This window comes from Chrysoperla carnea, chromosome 1 (assembly GCF_905475395.1).
Source record: "Chrysoperla carnea chromosome 1, inChrCarn1.1, whole genome shotgun sequence".
In the NCBI taxonomy this organism is placed as follows: Eukaryota; Metazoa; Arthropoda; class Insecta; order Neuroptera; family Chrysopidae; genus Chrysoperla; species Chrysoperla carnea.
In genome coordinates this window covers 106,838,256-106,853,905 of record NC_058337.1, presented here as the reverse complement: position 1 = coordinate 106,853,905, position 15,650 = coordinate 106,838,256, and the positions used below count along the sequence as shown (strand labels likewise).

Below are 15,650 nucleotides of genomic sequence, written 5' to 3'. Positions count from 1 at the left end.
AGCCGTTATGTCATTATATCCGCTGTTGTTATACTCTATAAGTCTATATACATTCATATAGGTGTAATTTTATCATTTAAAAAACGCATAGTATAACCACAGTATGCTTACATGGATTCGTTCGGAACCTTTCTATTTCGTGTCGTTATAACCGATTTTGACCGTAGTTGTTCTACAGTGAACAGACGCGACGAACTCCATACAACAAACAAACAAACTGAAATTGAAAATAAAAATTCTTAATAGTTTATCTGTCATCAAAATAATTGATTAATGTATTTTTTATTTTATATCGTTTTTTGTTGTTTTTTATTTTAGTTTTGATTGTATTATGTTTTTTTGTTATATTATTTTATTATTATGTAACTGTTTTTAAACTGTCTCGATTTCCAGTTAGAGGAAATACGATTCTTTTTGCGACTGTGAAACTTATATGGATCGATATTTAATTTTCTATTTAAGTTTTTCAATCTATAGAGAGTACACAGGAAATTAAAAATTTTATATTGGGATGTTATAGGATCACGTTCCATTGCCATAGAAATCACAATAATTAAAATAGGCTTCGACTTCATATTATATCTGCAATGAATTTGTCCAAGCAAGCCTACCCACTTCTATAAGAACAATTTTACGTTTAATGTTGATTTTTAGGCATTTGTTTAAAAATTATTCACATTATGTTCAATTTTCAGATAAATCCATACAAAATAGCTCAATACACACAAAAATTATAAGAAATTAGCCAAATTAGTCCAATTTTTCTCATTATGTTAATTTATCAGTTCTATTATTCAAAAAAAGCACTGTTTAATTTGACACGTTGTTGTGTCTTTTTATTTTAAAAAGCACCTACCATTCTTATGGAAGACCCTGTGTATTTGAAATTCCCTTGAAAAATTTTCTCAAAATAAATAAAAATAAAATGTTTTTTTATTCAAATTTTATAAAACACCTACCATTCTTATTTAAGACCCTGTGTATTTGAAATTCCCTAGAAAATTTTCTCAAAATATTGCTTGCAATTATAAAAATTGAATAAAACTTACTTTTAATTTTTTTTTTAAATGATTCGACTTAATTAGAATTATATTTCTAAATCATACTGAAAATAATACATTTTTACCTATCCTTTTACAACATAGAAATAGAATCATAAAATTCTATTAAATCAATTATTCATTCAGTTTTCAGTATTAATAGTGAAGTCTTCCATTTTATTTATAAGAACGTTTTTATAATGTAATCTTTAAATTGTGATGTACATTACATTACAGACAACAGTATTTACAACCAATAAGGAATTATTACATTTTACAATAAAATTGTTGTATGTATGATAAGAATAAATATTCTTTATTAAATTATTATTATTATCTGTACAGATATTTATGTTACTATCAAAATCCGAATTGTAGTTTACATTTTATAATTCTAGTCAAACTTGAGCAAAAGAAAGCTAATTTCACATGATTTTAGTGCGACAAGTAAATTTTACACACTCGCTAAACAATTAAACAATTATTTTTTCAAAGAGAACTAATCCCGTATGCGCGAATGAAAATAAAGTGTTGTTCCATAATTCTATTTCTCCTTATTTTATCACGGACATTAGCACTATAGTATCATTTAGCGCATTTAACTCTTGGCAGAAAATAGAGGTTAGGAAATTGAAGCATTTGCCTATGTCTTTGATTGTTTCAAAAAGTCCCGAGGCAAGCAGCTGAGAACGACAATACGTCGTGTCACACGACGATCCTAACTAAATCGCCTTCGAATCTACCCTATTTTCTAATTTTGCTATTAATTAAAAAGCCTGTTGCGGCAAACCTAAAAAATGCGAAATCAATTTAATGTTTTTGGTGAATTTAGAAACAAGAGCAAAAGTGCCCAAGGTATGGCAAAAACTTCATCAAATTTTTAACACATATTGGCTGGTTTTTATTTCGACACATTTTTGTGTCATCCATCAAATTATGGGTTGTTAATCGTATTTTCTTAACAGTTTGACCATTTTCAATGTGATTTTTTAATTGAAAGCTAATTTTATCCGGATGATTGCTTAAGTCATAGGTTTATAATGGCTAACCAATTTCGTCTTCGTAATTTTCACAATATTTCGTCCATTTCAAATTAACAATTAAGAATTCTTGAATAAAATTTAAAGCTCTACGGACTTTAACCGTACAGAGAGGACATCGAACGGATGTACTGGATGGCATTTTCAACATTTCGATTTCAATAACGTAGACATTCAGGCATATAGATGATGAGATGATAGTTGACTGGCCCCGATAAAGACACTACTACTTATAAAAATGTGTGGTTACAAAAGACGGTAGACAAACAAAATATCCTTAATAATAATAATAACAGAAAATATTTTATTGTAACAGTTGTGAACTCAGTTGTAGACAGAAGAGACTCATTCTGTGCAGCACTGTATTGTGTTTGGTGCACTTACTTATAGATCAAGGGTCAAGCAGAATATTTGATAGTAATTTCATAATGGTTGGAAATTTAACAGGATGTGGCTCAAGTTGTTCCTTACTGTTTTCCCTACGAAAATTTGCATAGTCAGGATTAAAATTGATCAATAGACAGTTAAATAAAAAAACAATATTTCAGGACCTCGTAAAAAAAGTCTCTAGGCTGAAAATTGGGTCAGGATTCTAGTCTGAACGCTATTCACATCAATTGTTGGAATCTGTCCAAAAAATATTTCTAGCTTACTCCGATAATTTTCAATCTTGTTTACTTCAAAATATAACGATGAAAATTTGTTTTTCTTAAATCTGAGCGCAATTTATGTCCATACAAAACTGAAAGTACTTGAAAAATTGCATATACCGCCCTAAAATATGTTAAAATTCTGAAGATTCTGAATTGATCAGTTTGGTCTTGTATCGATAGTACGAACGGCGTCAAGAAGAAATTTGGGTAGCAAAAATAAAATAATCGTTAAATCATTAATTTTGAAAGTAAACGTGGATGAGAATTATCGGAATGAGCTATGAATGTTTTTTTGAAGATTTTCTAAAAATTGATTATTATGTCATCTAGGATAGAATTTCGACCAATTTTTCGGGCTAGACTGTAGAGATAGAAATCTCGGCTAAGAAAATTTTCGTATAGGAAAAAGTTAAAATTTCCAGCAGTTATGATTTGACAAATTCTACGCCTGATTCCAGATCCATTACTTTACTTGTACAAGAAAAGAGTTTTACCATTACTGACATATACGAATCAACATAGTAGAGTAGAGAAGAGAATGTATATGTATAGCAGACAAGGGGCTGACATTGCGATATAAATCATCAATCATTCAAATGCAAACTTCAAGTTTTGCAAATGTATTATAAAAAAATAAAAAATACTTACAAAAAAAAAATTGAACAATTTTTACAAAACGGAATACCATAATATAATATAGATTCTTTATTTTAAATATTAAGTAAGTTGCAGAGAGAGTATCATCCACTGAGATATTGGATATTTACTTCTCAATTCACTTAACGTGGTAGGTTGAATGTTTTAATGCTGGTTATAAAACGCACATTTATCAACAAGTTGAAAATTTTATACAACCGTAAATTTCTAAATAGACAGGCAGTATAAAGCAATTGGATACCGAGAAAGCTGCCATATTTAGAATAAGACGTTGAAGACTTGCGATTAATATATCACTAATCATGATCAACTTCAAGATCTAATAAAATCATAATGATGATTAAATGATTAACAATAATTTTAAAACCGCTCTTTGCTTCTTTCTTTCAAAAAAAAAGCATATGTTGCATTGTAATGAACACTAAAAACCGAGGAAGTTAATGGAAATTTTACGTTTAAGTGCAATGAAAGATATTCCTTACTGATGAAAAACTAAGTATATTCAGGTAAAACTAAGTGTATTCAAAGTGAAAACTTATTCTCAGCAAAGCAATTGGATCAGCAAAGCAACCACATATAAAGAAATTATTTTTAATGGCGGGGTGTATACATCCCAGTATATATGTGCATTGCTTATTTGTACTATGTTCATTAGTAGTAGTTATACTACAGTGAGCTGCAAAGAACTTGGAGGTAGCCTATAGTTGTGTAGTTACGTACATCACGGGCAATTATAAGACAAAAAAGACCACCAAATATTGTAATTTAAAAAACGAAAACCGTATCCAAGGAAATAATTTTTGGTACAGAATGTAAGAACTTGATTTAGTTCATTTCTTTGAGGAATTTTTCAGAATTTTATTATTGTGTTTTTTTTTTTTTTTTTTTTTTTTTTTTTTATGGTCAATTAAATATGGCCATTTTATTTAATTGTAGGTTTTTAAACAGTCAATCTAGGTTAAACATGGCTATTTTTCATTTTTTACAGCTAAAGGTGCAAACGAGAAATCCTCGGATGATAGTAAGTACATAATAATTGCAAAGCTGCCTTAAACATTTTTAAGAGTCTCAGAAAATTATGAAAGGACTTAATGAGACATTCAACAATTTCATTTAGTTTAATCACAGCATTTTTTTGTTTATAAGGCAAACTCGAGCAAGTCACAACTGAAATTCTTTGTAACATTTTCTAACGCACTCTTCATGATTCGTAAATAATAGTGAAATTTTTCTAATAATCCTAAGCCCAGCGTATTATATTAAGAAACGTCTTCGAGAAAGACAAAAAAATCACATTTTCTTAGAATCTGTAAATAGTGATATGTATTCTCATGTTCTTTATAAGCAGGCTAATTTATAATACGGCGCTAAATTTATAGATTTAAGCTGTTAAATCTGGCATTTTTATCATAAAAATCCTAACCTGATTTAAAGGGAAGTTTTATTATGCCACAAGGGTAACTTCCTTAGGATAAATTTGGAAAACTAATATTCACTTGTTAATCACATGACAAATATTCACCTATAAAGAAAATTTCAATAAGCGGAATTCGTTTTTCCATAAAATACATTTAAAGAGATGAAATGAGTGACATTTGTGTGTTATTCCTTCTAAAAATGATTTCCCATAAATCTTTAGGCATTGATATTTCCAAAACCAATATCAAATAATTTGACTCTTATATTTGTCAAGTTTCTCAAGTTTCCTCAATAATTTCATCCACTTAGAGAGGAACGTCCTTAAGTAGGACTCACAAGACTAAGACCATGTTGAAAGTACTGCTGATATGCGGTGTGTTTTTAAGAAAGAATTATTTCAAATTTTTTTATCAAGTCGTACCTGCAATAACTACACTAACCTTCAAGAGCTCCAATATCTTATTAAGCCAACAGCCAGTTTTTCTGGTTGCAAATAATTTTAAAATATGTACATTTTCTTTACGACTATAATCTCGTTAATTAGTTTATCTTCAGTATCAATAATTGACCTGATTGTTTTGTCCACGAGTGTATTAACCACTTAACATATATTCTTCGATAATAAAATAAATCTTATACCAATAATACTTCAACAATTTCATAAGTAGGGTAAATAGGATAAATAATTTACATAAAGGATTTGAATAAAAACATCCCCCATATTTGATTTTTGTGTGGTGTTTCTATGTGTGTTTTAAAATCCACCCTTATTCACTTACTTATATCAAGCATATATATAGGATAAAATCAACCACATATTCACTGTAGAAATAAAGTGATAATTCTCGAAGGGATTTTTTATTATGTGTTTATAATATTGTAGGGTATATGAGGGAATGTTATTTTAAATTATTTATTTATTTCTAATTAATTTCGATGTATATGTCAAATTTAATTAATTGTTTTTTATTTAAAAAACATTAATTAAATATTTTATAAACTTAATTCAATAAAACTTTCAACTTTCGCAGAACTTGATTAGTCTGACCTTAAAAATTTTGATTTTTGAGAAAGGAAATTTAAATTTTTATTATATTTGCCTCAATTACTAAAACTTGAAACCCTTAGGACTCGACTTTGATTTTGGACCGCCAAAGTTTATGGATTTCATATTCACGGAAAGAAAACTTTTTTATAGAAGATACTCTTTTCAGCGATCAATTTCCACACCGTATTATAAACCCGAAGTTTTCTGGCTTGTGCGTCAAAGAGAGTGGAGTGGGTCTTCTAGAAAATGTTTTGGCAAAATTCATACTTCTTAAAATTGTGTCCTTTCCGAATTAAGTGTATTTCTCAGCCGTTTTGCCACTTACAGCCCAACCATTTTTCAATTATAAGTTCTAGCATAGAACGAATTTATTAGTGAAGATAGTTCTCAGAAATGCGTAGTCGAATAAATAGAAAACGATTTTGTTGAAATCTTAAAAGGAAATTTGCTCTCATTTTAGATAAAACTATTATTCTTTTTAGCTTGCTACAACGCAGCTATGAGGAAACGGGTCACCTTGATTTCTCACCATTTTACAGCCCTGTAGTTTGGATCGGACGTATGGTTTTTGCACTTTTTTTGTCTTCAGTCGATACCTAATGTTGCTTTTACTACCATTTTCTAGAGAAATAGTTGTCTAGAGGGGTTAATAGTTTTTCTAGAGCTTTTTTTTTTAAAAAGCAAATTTCAAACAAATAAATTCGAATTTTTTTTTCGAATATTTCGAAAATAGTTTTTTTTCATCGCGGTAAAAAATCTAGAGTAATTAAACTATGGTTTGAATTGAAATACTGTCGAAAACACACATATCGAAAAGTGCAATATAGAAATATTATAATATACTTAGAAAACGATATAATATCGTATTGACTGTATCGATTGTGCAGTTGAGTTAGTAAAAACTGTATTGTATAACAATACACCACATAATACATAAGAAGGGGGATTCCTGTTAAAAACTGTTGTTAACTGTTTGTTTAGAATTTGGAATCGAATAAGAAATGCTTCGATAATTTTTCTATCCATTTATAACTGTCTGTCTATTTCCTTTTCTGATGTATTTAATACCCTCTCTTTACCTCTCTAACAAAAATAAAACCTTACATATCAGTGAATTTAGGTAGATATTTAAAACTCAATGCGATAATACCAGCTAAATATCGTACGAATTTCGATAATTTATTTCTAGTTTTTTTCACAGCAATAACTGGCGTAATTTTTTTGATAAAAAAATTTCATGTTACTACACAATGATGAATCAAAAGTTTAAAATCAAAAGAACTACTTTCTAGACCTCCAACATAATAAGAAAAATGTTTAAGTTTCAAATACCAATCTGCTTGTGATGTCACATCTCGTAGCTCCCAAAAAGATTCATCGATTGACCGCTTTTATTATTTAAAGGCTAGTTTATTCGAAATGGTACATACCGTTGAAGTAAAGTTGTAAAAAGTTTCAAAAATCTAATGGATTTCAGAGGTTATCTAGAAGCTCTTCATTAAGCTATTATCTTTTTCCAAATATTTTTTAAATTAGATTACTGTATTTATAAACTAAATTTTTTTTAGTCAAGAAAAAGGTATTACTTGAGGTAATGTGTTTTCACATTATATTTTTCTAAAGAATTCCCTAGGTAAATGACTTTCAAAATTCTCTTACAGTTTTAAAACCCGTTAAATAGCTCGAAAAATTAATTTGTTAACTTGACATACAACTATTTAATTTTATATTTTCCCAACAACTTTTTTTTTCTTCCATTTAAAACAAATGAGACACTTCTATAAAAAATCATAAATACCTAACAAAGATAACATATATATTTTTTTTAAATACATTAATTATTAAATTTTTTAAATATGAAAAATGGCCATGTCCATCATTTAAATGAAATTAAGATTGATATAAATCACATATTATAAAAATTTAATACAAATAATAAACAAGGATAAAAATAGTTTAAAATAATAGTCTAGGGTCGCGATTAGTATTTGACAGCCATTTTAGAACGGCACGAAATTTGAGAGGCTATCAAGTTAAAGCCTACAAATTTTTTCCCTCCTCAAAACTTTTGTAGCCAGGCTTCTCTTTCAGGGGGCCTAAAAAATCTTAAACTTGTTAAATGGTCATTAAGAACGATATTCCAAATAGAAAGTAATTAAATTTGCAATTCTAAAATTATTTTAATCGCCATTCAACAAAACAATGAAAATTGCAGTTTTAAGATGTCGGACCACGAAATAATAAATAGAAATATCGTCTAACTCGGATAAAAAGAAAATCATCAAATTCTATCCCTGGTCCTAGACTGAGTACTCTATCTCACTCATATATAAGCCATGTGTATTTAAGTAAATATAAATATTGGGTGTCAGCATAGATTGCGTGTTTTTAGTAATATGACAAAAGTAAAGAGTCAGACTGCGTTGCACACACAAAGAGGAGTGGAATAAAAATTATGTTGTAAAACACGCAATAAAATTTACATATTTTTATATAATAATATTATTTTTTTTATTTATTATTTTATTTTAATTTTTTATATATTTAATTCTATTTTTATAGAATAATATTTTCTATTTTTATAGAATAATATTTTCTATTTTATACAAAAAATATTATATTCTTATATTTAATCAATGAAAAATATATGAAATGCTTTATCTAGCTCGTTCTTTTTATACAATAAGTGTACACTATTTAAACTAAGTATAAGTGGAAAACAGTGGCGGATTTAGAGATTTGCCGCCCGTAGGCTATTCAATTTTTGCCGCCTCTAAATTTTGATATCTTAGTTCACAATCATATCAATTATCTATCAATAAAATTGCAACTTTATGATTTGTGCTCCATTATCCTCATTACATCAACTTTTACCGTATGGTTAGTATCATCGAAAACTATGGTACCGTGTTAGATCCTTGATTATTTTTACAGCAAAGAATTATCAAAAAACAATATTTTATGCAAAAAATATCTCAAACATGTACCAATTTTAAAGTAAGTTAAGGTATGTGTTAAAACTATACAATACTTACGTAATAGGAATAAAGCTTACACAAAAAATCTAGATTTGGCGAACGTTGATAAATATTTATTATTACACTTACAGTTACAAAACAACACAATAAATATATCCTTTCTTATTTATTTGTTAGTATTATAATTCAAATCAAAATTATAAAAGCATTACAATACTGTTTTGCGACACTTTGAATTCGCAAAATCATTTATTATATCGTCGTACGAAATCTTGTTTGTTAGCTCTGACTCGATGCACAAGAGAGCTAAAGCGTTTAGCTTTTCTTGACTTAAAGTCGATCGGAGGTCGACTCTTGCCTAAAAATCTAAATCCGATGTTTTCTCACATTAAACCGTGTCTAACAAATACGATGTACATGTATATTATTTAAAAAAGCAACTTATCAAAAAGAAAAATAATCGCTGAGCTCATAAAAATTATTTGTATTTTCTAAAAAAAAAGTTGGCTTTGTGAAAAAGTTAACAAATGTAAACATTCAATTTAAATAATTCGTGTACGACATAAGCCCTTAAGGCATGATCATTTGGATTTTCCAAACCTTTTCTTACTACAAATAAAATAATTAACTGATAAAATGTATCCATTTTCTAATCCACAAATTGTCTAACTTCATATTTAGTAGAGGCAATTTTTTATTGTCATGTTGCAATCGTTCAAATATCAGTTATTCGATTGAATTAAACAAAAAGACTATACTTATTCTGAATCTCTATAAGATATCGAACTAGTTTTTTTATTTAATAAAAATTAGTCAGTATTTTTTTTGCGCATAAAGAAATAACTTTCTGGAATAGAATTTGACAATTTGCAAACTTGCTGCAGCAATCATGATTAGACCATCGATATTTGTATCAAGATTGAATTGTGTAAGGAGATCTCATAATTATTAGGTACACGGAGAAAAAAAAAATTATAGTAATTATCAGTGAAGAAAATATGTAAAAATAACTAAATTTCGACTATAATATGGAATCGCTATTGCGATATTCTAAAAATTCATCAAATCATTACATTATAATCAAAAGCGTTTAGCAATTGTTTATGCAGAGATTTTGAGATATTTATTATTTAGCACTGTATATAGGACTATATTTCGGTTTTTGTTGAATATTTTAATTCCTCTATAATTTTTGAAATTCGTATTTTGTGTGTGTATTATAATTTTTTCTAAATTTTGTCAATCGAAATAAAAAATTTATGAACTAAATTTGCCGCCCCTTAAAATTTGCCGCCCTAGGCTCCAGCCTACTCAGCCTGCTGGTAAATCCGCAACTGGTGGAAAAGTAATGTATTTTAATACTTTAGTAGTTCTATCCTATTCTATTTACACTTAATGTGCTAAAAGAACAAACTAATAAAATTTATGTGAAGTATTTAGAAATAACAGTTCATGAAACATGAAATTAGCATGTCTATGTTGAATATTCTTTTTTGTTATCAATTTAAAGAGTACAAGCCGGAAAAATATTGGAAAGTCTATATACACGAACAACTAATAATTTTCAGTATAAGTTGATGCTATAATACCTATAATACAGTATCTTGTTCGTTGATTCATTAAAAAAAAATCTGTACGCAGCACTAAAATAATTTTTAGTTACAAGTTCTTTTTAACTTCGAAAGAAAGCAAAAGCTGCATTTTGATTGGTGTTTCCCCTCTGTGGATTTCCCCTCTGCATAAAAACCAGTTAAGTTCTTACTAGGTACTGCTCAAAATAAGGAAATAAATCTACGGGTATTATACCGAAAAACGTGAAAAATTACTGAGTTTGAAAAGCATCGCCGTATTCTAGTTAAAATCAAAGTGTTATCTGTTTTTAAAGAGAATACCTATTTCATTATATATCGAAAATCAAATGTTTTTTAATCAATGTTCTTATGAAGTTTCTTGTACTTATTTTGAATTCTATTATTCTTTTAAGTTTCTAGCTTTCCAAGGTAGTTTAATCATTTAAGCACAATTTTAAGATATCTTCAAAATTTTTAATATAAGTAATTAAAAGTTTAATAGACATGCTGTTTAAAATTTAAAGACATTTTAACGAAAGTAACATGAGAAAATTACAATTACAAATGGCATTTTTAACACATGTAGGATAAGAGAACCATGTGAAAATGACAATCTTTGTAATTTTTTCCAGTGAACGAAAGATATCATTCTGACAAAAAACTAATATTTGGAAGAATATGAATTGAATTATGAAGAATATAATTGTAATGTATTTGATTGTAATAGTGTACACTACAGTAAGCAGTAAAAAACTCAATTGTATACAGTGTAATTGTATAGCTATGTACAGACTAGGTGTTAAGCCAATAATTTAATACTAGACTGTAGGGAAAGAACCACCTTAAGTGACATTCTATGTAAATAGGATAGATAATTCCCCAATATTTCTTGCTTTTTAAACCTGTTTTTTTAACGTTGAGTGTTTTTAAATTTTTTTAAATACTCATATATTAAAAATATTGTTAAAGCTTTTTAGTGACTTTATATACCGACTATAAAAAAAATTTTGAAAATCATAATTATTCTTTTTCCTACAACTGTTTTGAAAAAATGTGCCGACCATACTTACAATTTCAAACAATAATTTCATATGAGTAGAATATTCCTTGAGATCATTTAAAAACAATGAACCTTGAATACCTTTTTAATAAAAAAAAAAAAAAGTTAAAAAAAAACCATTATAAATATTTAGTAATAATATTTACATAAAAATATTAAATATACAAATAATAATATGTTTCTCTGCTGATATACTTAACAAAAAAATATTTGATTTGAAAAAGATATGGCAAGAATATGGCTGCCATAGCACACACAACATACAAACAGTAAACAAGAGTTGTAGAAATGCACAACCAACATGGTGTATGTCTATTTGATTGACATGAACATGAGTTTCTGGCAACGTAACGCAACTACATTCAAAATACTGACTAAGTATATATGTTTCACAAATATATACGCATACATTTTAATATACCACGTGTGTAGTTTTCTTTACTGGTGGTAGTCAAGAGTTTTTTGGTGAAATACCATAAAATGTTTTCGAATGTATGTAGGGAATATTTGTGAATAAAAGTATTTCACCTAGAAAGTAAATTTTTTAAATTATTTACAATTTTTGAAGTAAAAACTTTTTTTGGTACGTTGAGCACTTTTTGGGTGAACAAAAATTATGAAACTCGCGTCAGCGATGTTAGTAATTGACCTGCTCCTAAACGAATGGACCGATTTTTATAAAAATTGTGTGTGTGTTTAAACGAATGCGAGGATTGCTAAGATTCACAATTCGGTCTACTACAAATGTTTTTGAGGGTGCCGCACCAAAAAATTAATACACTCGAAATAAATGGTGGAAACGCGTATAAATTATATATTACATGACATCTTACTATTCAAATGTATTTATTTGCGCTCCCACCATATTCATCTAGAATTATTAACAGCTATTTGCATAGTATTGAGGTAGTATTTATTATTATGCATGTATCGTGAATAGGTATTTATTAGAGCTATATGCGAGCGCAGTGAGCTTCACTGCCGAAGGCTCCAGCCAAGCCGAAGCTAGACCAAAGGACAGTTATTTCAAAATTTTAAGTTTTCGCTTCTTATGAAAGGTTTTTCATGAAAAAGTCTTCAAAGTGTTTGTAACCTACGAATCCATTTGAGGATATTTACTGACCTGCTAATGGTCATTGTTAGACTCATGAAACATATGCACAAAATCTTACAGGAAACGACGATCATTGCAGATTTTGTAATGAAGGGGAAGAAACTGGAATACACATTGTGTGTAATTGCGAAAACCACTCCCTGAAACGATACCATCACTTGGAGTTGACTCCACTCAAGAAGAAAGCGTTGCTCAGGAATATCTTTAAGGTAATTTAATTTATAAGGTTTCCGGAGCACCTTTGAAACAAAGGAAGTAATATTGATCGAACTGGTCGCAGTACAAAAGATGTTCTAAGACTTTCTCCTAACTAAAATATATTCTTATGCTCGGTACAATTTATATAAATATTTGCAAGAAAATAACTAAATAAATAGATTATTTAAAACAAATCACTTGAGACATTCACTATTTAGACAGCGCAACTCCAACACGAATCTAGATTTAAAAAAAATGGAGTGATTAAAATCAGCTAATAATTCAGTACACCTTAGTAAAAAATGTAAATACTATAATTAATATGAGAATGATATTTTTGATGAAGTAGGCGTAATTTATTAGAATCGAAAACTAAGGTAAATATATCAAAATTTTACTTTAACTTTTCGTTTATAACTTCGTCGAGTTATATCCGTTCGCCAAAAATATTCTTATAAACTTACGTTTTGGTGACTGTCCTGAAGCACAATATTAGCCTTATCTTAAGTTAGAATTAAAAGAACTACATTTTATACCTAATTAAAAAAACTGCGAGTTAAAATGAAAATTTTACCTGTATCATAACAGACAAAAGGCGAATCCTATCAGCAGCGCTAATTTTATAACACATGTGATATATGAACGGCGCTGTTTTATACGGTCTTTAAAATTATGAATGTTGAATATATATTCAAAAAATATAAATCTTCCATTGCATCCTTAAAAAGTGAAGTTAATAAATCTTTTAAAACCTTAAAAATACTTTTAAACAACAAACTATATTTTATAATTCATGGTGGTAAAAAATTACAACTACGCAAGAGTTGGAATTTATTTTATGTCATTCATAATAATATATCTGACAATAAGTATTTAAAAAACTTATGGTATGTTTTATTTTTAAATAAATTGAAGTACTTACGTATTGGGTACAAATACGTATTCGGTAAGTTTTGTGGGAAAGGGAAAAATTTTGTCCAAATGATATCGAAATATAATAATAATAATTTTTAGAAATTTAATATGGAAAAATATTCAAGCACTTTTTCGAATACAAAATAATCTGAATATTTATAATGAAATCGTAAATTTTCGTATCTGAAAATCATAAATTTTCGACATCTTTACGTATAAAGAAGTAGATACACAGCCAACTAACAGACCAAGCTTATGTTCAAAATTTCGTCATTCTACAGCAAATTGTTTCTGAGCAATGAGAATGATTATGAAACTACTATGGATTGAGAGATATTCAAATAAGAATATTAAAAAAAAGAATATTTAAGTTCAAAACACCGAATTTTTGACGGTGAAATTTCTTTCAGAATTACAAAAATTTCCTTTTCGTCGTAAACTTTATTAAATACAATAAATTGCTATAACCTTGGAAATGTGTGCTAACTTTGATGCACTGGCGAACGAAATCTAAGATAAAACAAGTAAAAGCAAATCATTAACCGAGTTTATTGTTAAAATACCATGTATAAACCGTGTTGATTACTCTGTCACATTACACATACATACATGTCACACATATATAACTGATATAATCATATAATACATACTATACAATTTGCGCATAATTTGCGCTCTCATGGGTAATCAGTGATGGTTACGAAAAAATATTTCAAACAAAAGTTGTTTATTTTTTATAAGAAACATTTTTTACATTTGAACTTTTGTTCTATCTCTAACGGTTTACAAAATGGGTCCTACGGACACATTTGACCTCTGTTGTCCATTTTTCATATCATATCATGATATCATTTTTCGTTTTTTAGTAATCGTGATGACAGACGACAGACAGACAACCGGAAATGGACTAATTAGGTGATTCTATGAACACCTATACCAAAATTTTTTTCTTAGCATCAATATTTTTAAGCGTTACAAACTTGGGGCTAAACTTAATATACTATGATATATTTCATATATAGATGGTATAAAAACAATTGTTTGTGTTTAAATCACTTAAATGTCCTTGTCGTTCTTTTTAGGAAGAAAGGAATATACCAGTAAGTATATTGAATTTTATACTAAAATTCATTGAATGAAAACACCTCAAAGGATTTAATAGAATTTAAACTCATTATGTTACCAAAATTTTGCAATCATTATGCAAAACTAACTCTTTTCAAAAAATAAATCTATTAAAATCCTGCTGTGAAAAACGATAAACTCTTTATAACAAAATAGAATCCTGTTAAACAAAACTAAATCCTTTGAATACAAAGGATAATTACCTAAATAGGATTAACATTGAAATTTGCATAAACAGAACTGAATTGAACAATAGATCTTTTTTGTAATTTTATTAACATTGAAAACAAGATTTTATCCTTGAAAATTGAAAGTAATTTAAACAAATTAGAATAATTTTTGGATCTAATAGATATTTTAATTTCGATTTTTTTCTAAGCAAAAATAACAAAAGTGATTAATTGTAAATTTTAGTAAATATGTTTATGCGTTTTGTTAAAATGCGTACATAATTTCAACATAAATTAAATTTATATAATTTGTGACTTTTCGAGAAATTAATTTTTTGAATTATTATTAAACAGCTACCAAAAATTTGTTGATTTAACAAAATTTATATTTTCAAAAAAAAAATTTTGTGGCTTGCCTTGTACAATATGTTCAAGAATTTGGTAAAAAAATGTGATTTTGATTCCTTCATTTTAGAAAAATGTTTACATCATTACATACAAAAAAAATTCAAAGAGGAAGGTTCTCAAGCTGCACCAGTCTTAAATCCAAAACTTCTACATTCCAAGACGGTTTTTGAGTTATGTGAGATAAAACAAGATATATGAAAGTTAAACACGAAAGTTTTCGTGATTAGAATACTTCCTTCACTTTCTGTATAATA

The 15,650-nt window shown here is 27.9% G+C and overlaps 1 protein-coding gene across 2 annotated transcripts in view; it reads left to right on the top strand.

The window, feature by feature from the left end:
* Positions 1-15,650, top strand: part of LOC123300223 (homeotic protein Sex combs reduced-like) — an 89,605-nt gene that overhangs the window by 49,829 nt on the left and 24,126 nt on the right. The window contains exon 2 of one of the 2 annotated variants that reach the window (XM_044882754.1): positions 4,379-4,411. The exons of the other annotated variant lie outside the window; for it this stretch is intronic. Coding sequence (XP_044738689.1) covers positions 4,379-4,411 — 33 coding nt within the window. The remainder of the gene's footprint in view (positions 1-4,378; positions 4,412-15,650) is intronic. 2 annotated transcript variants of the gene reach the window in all.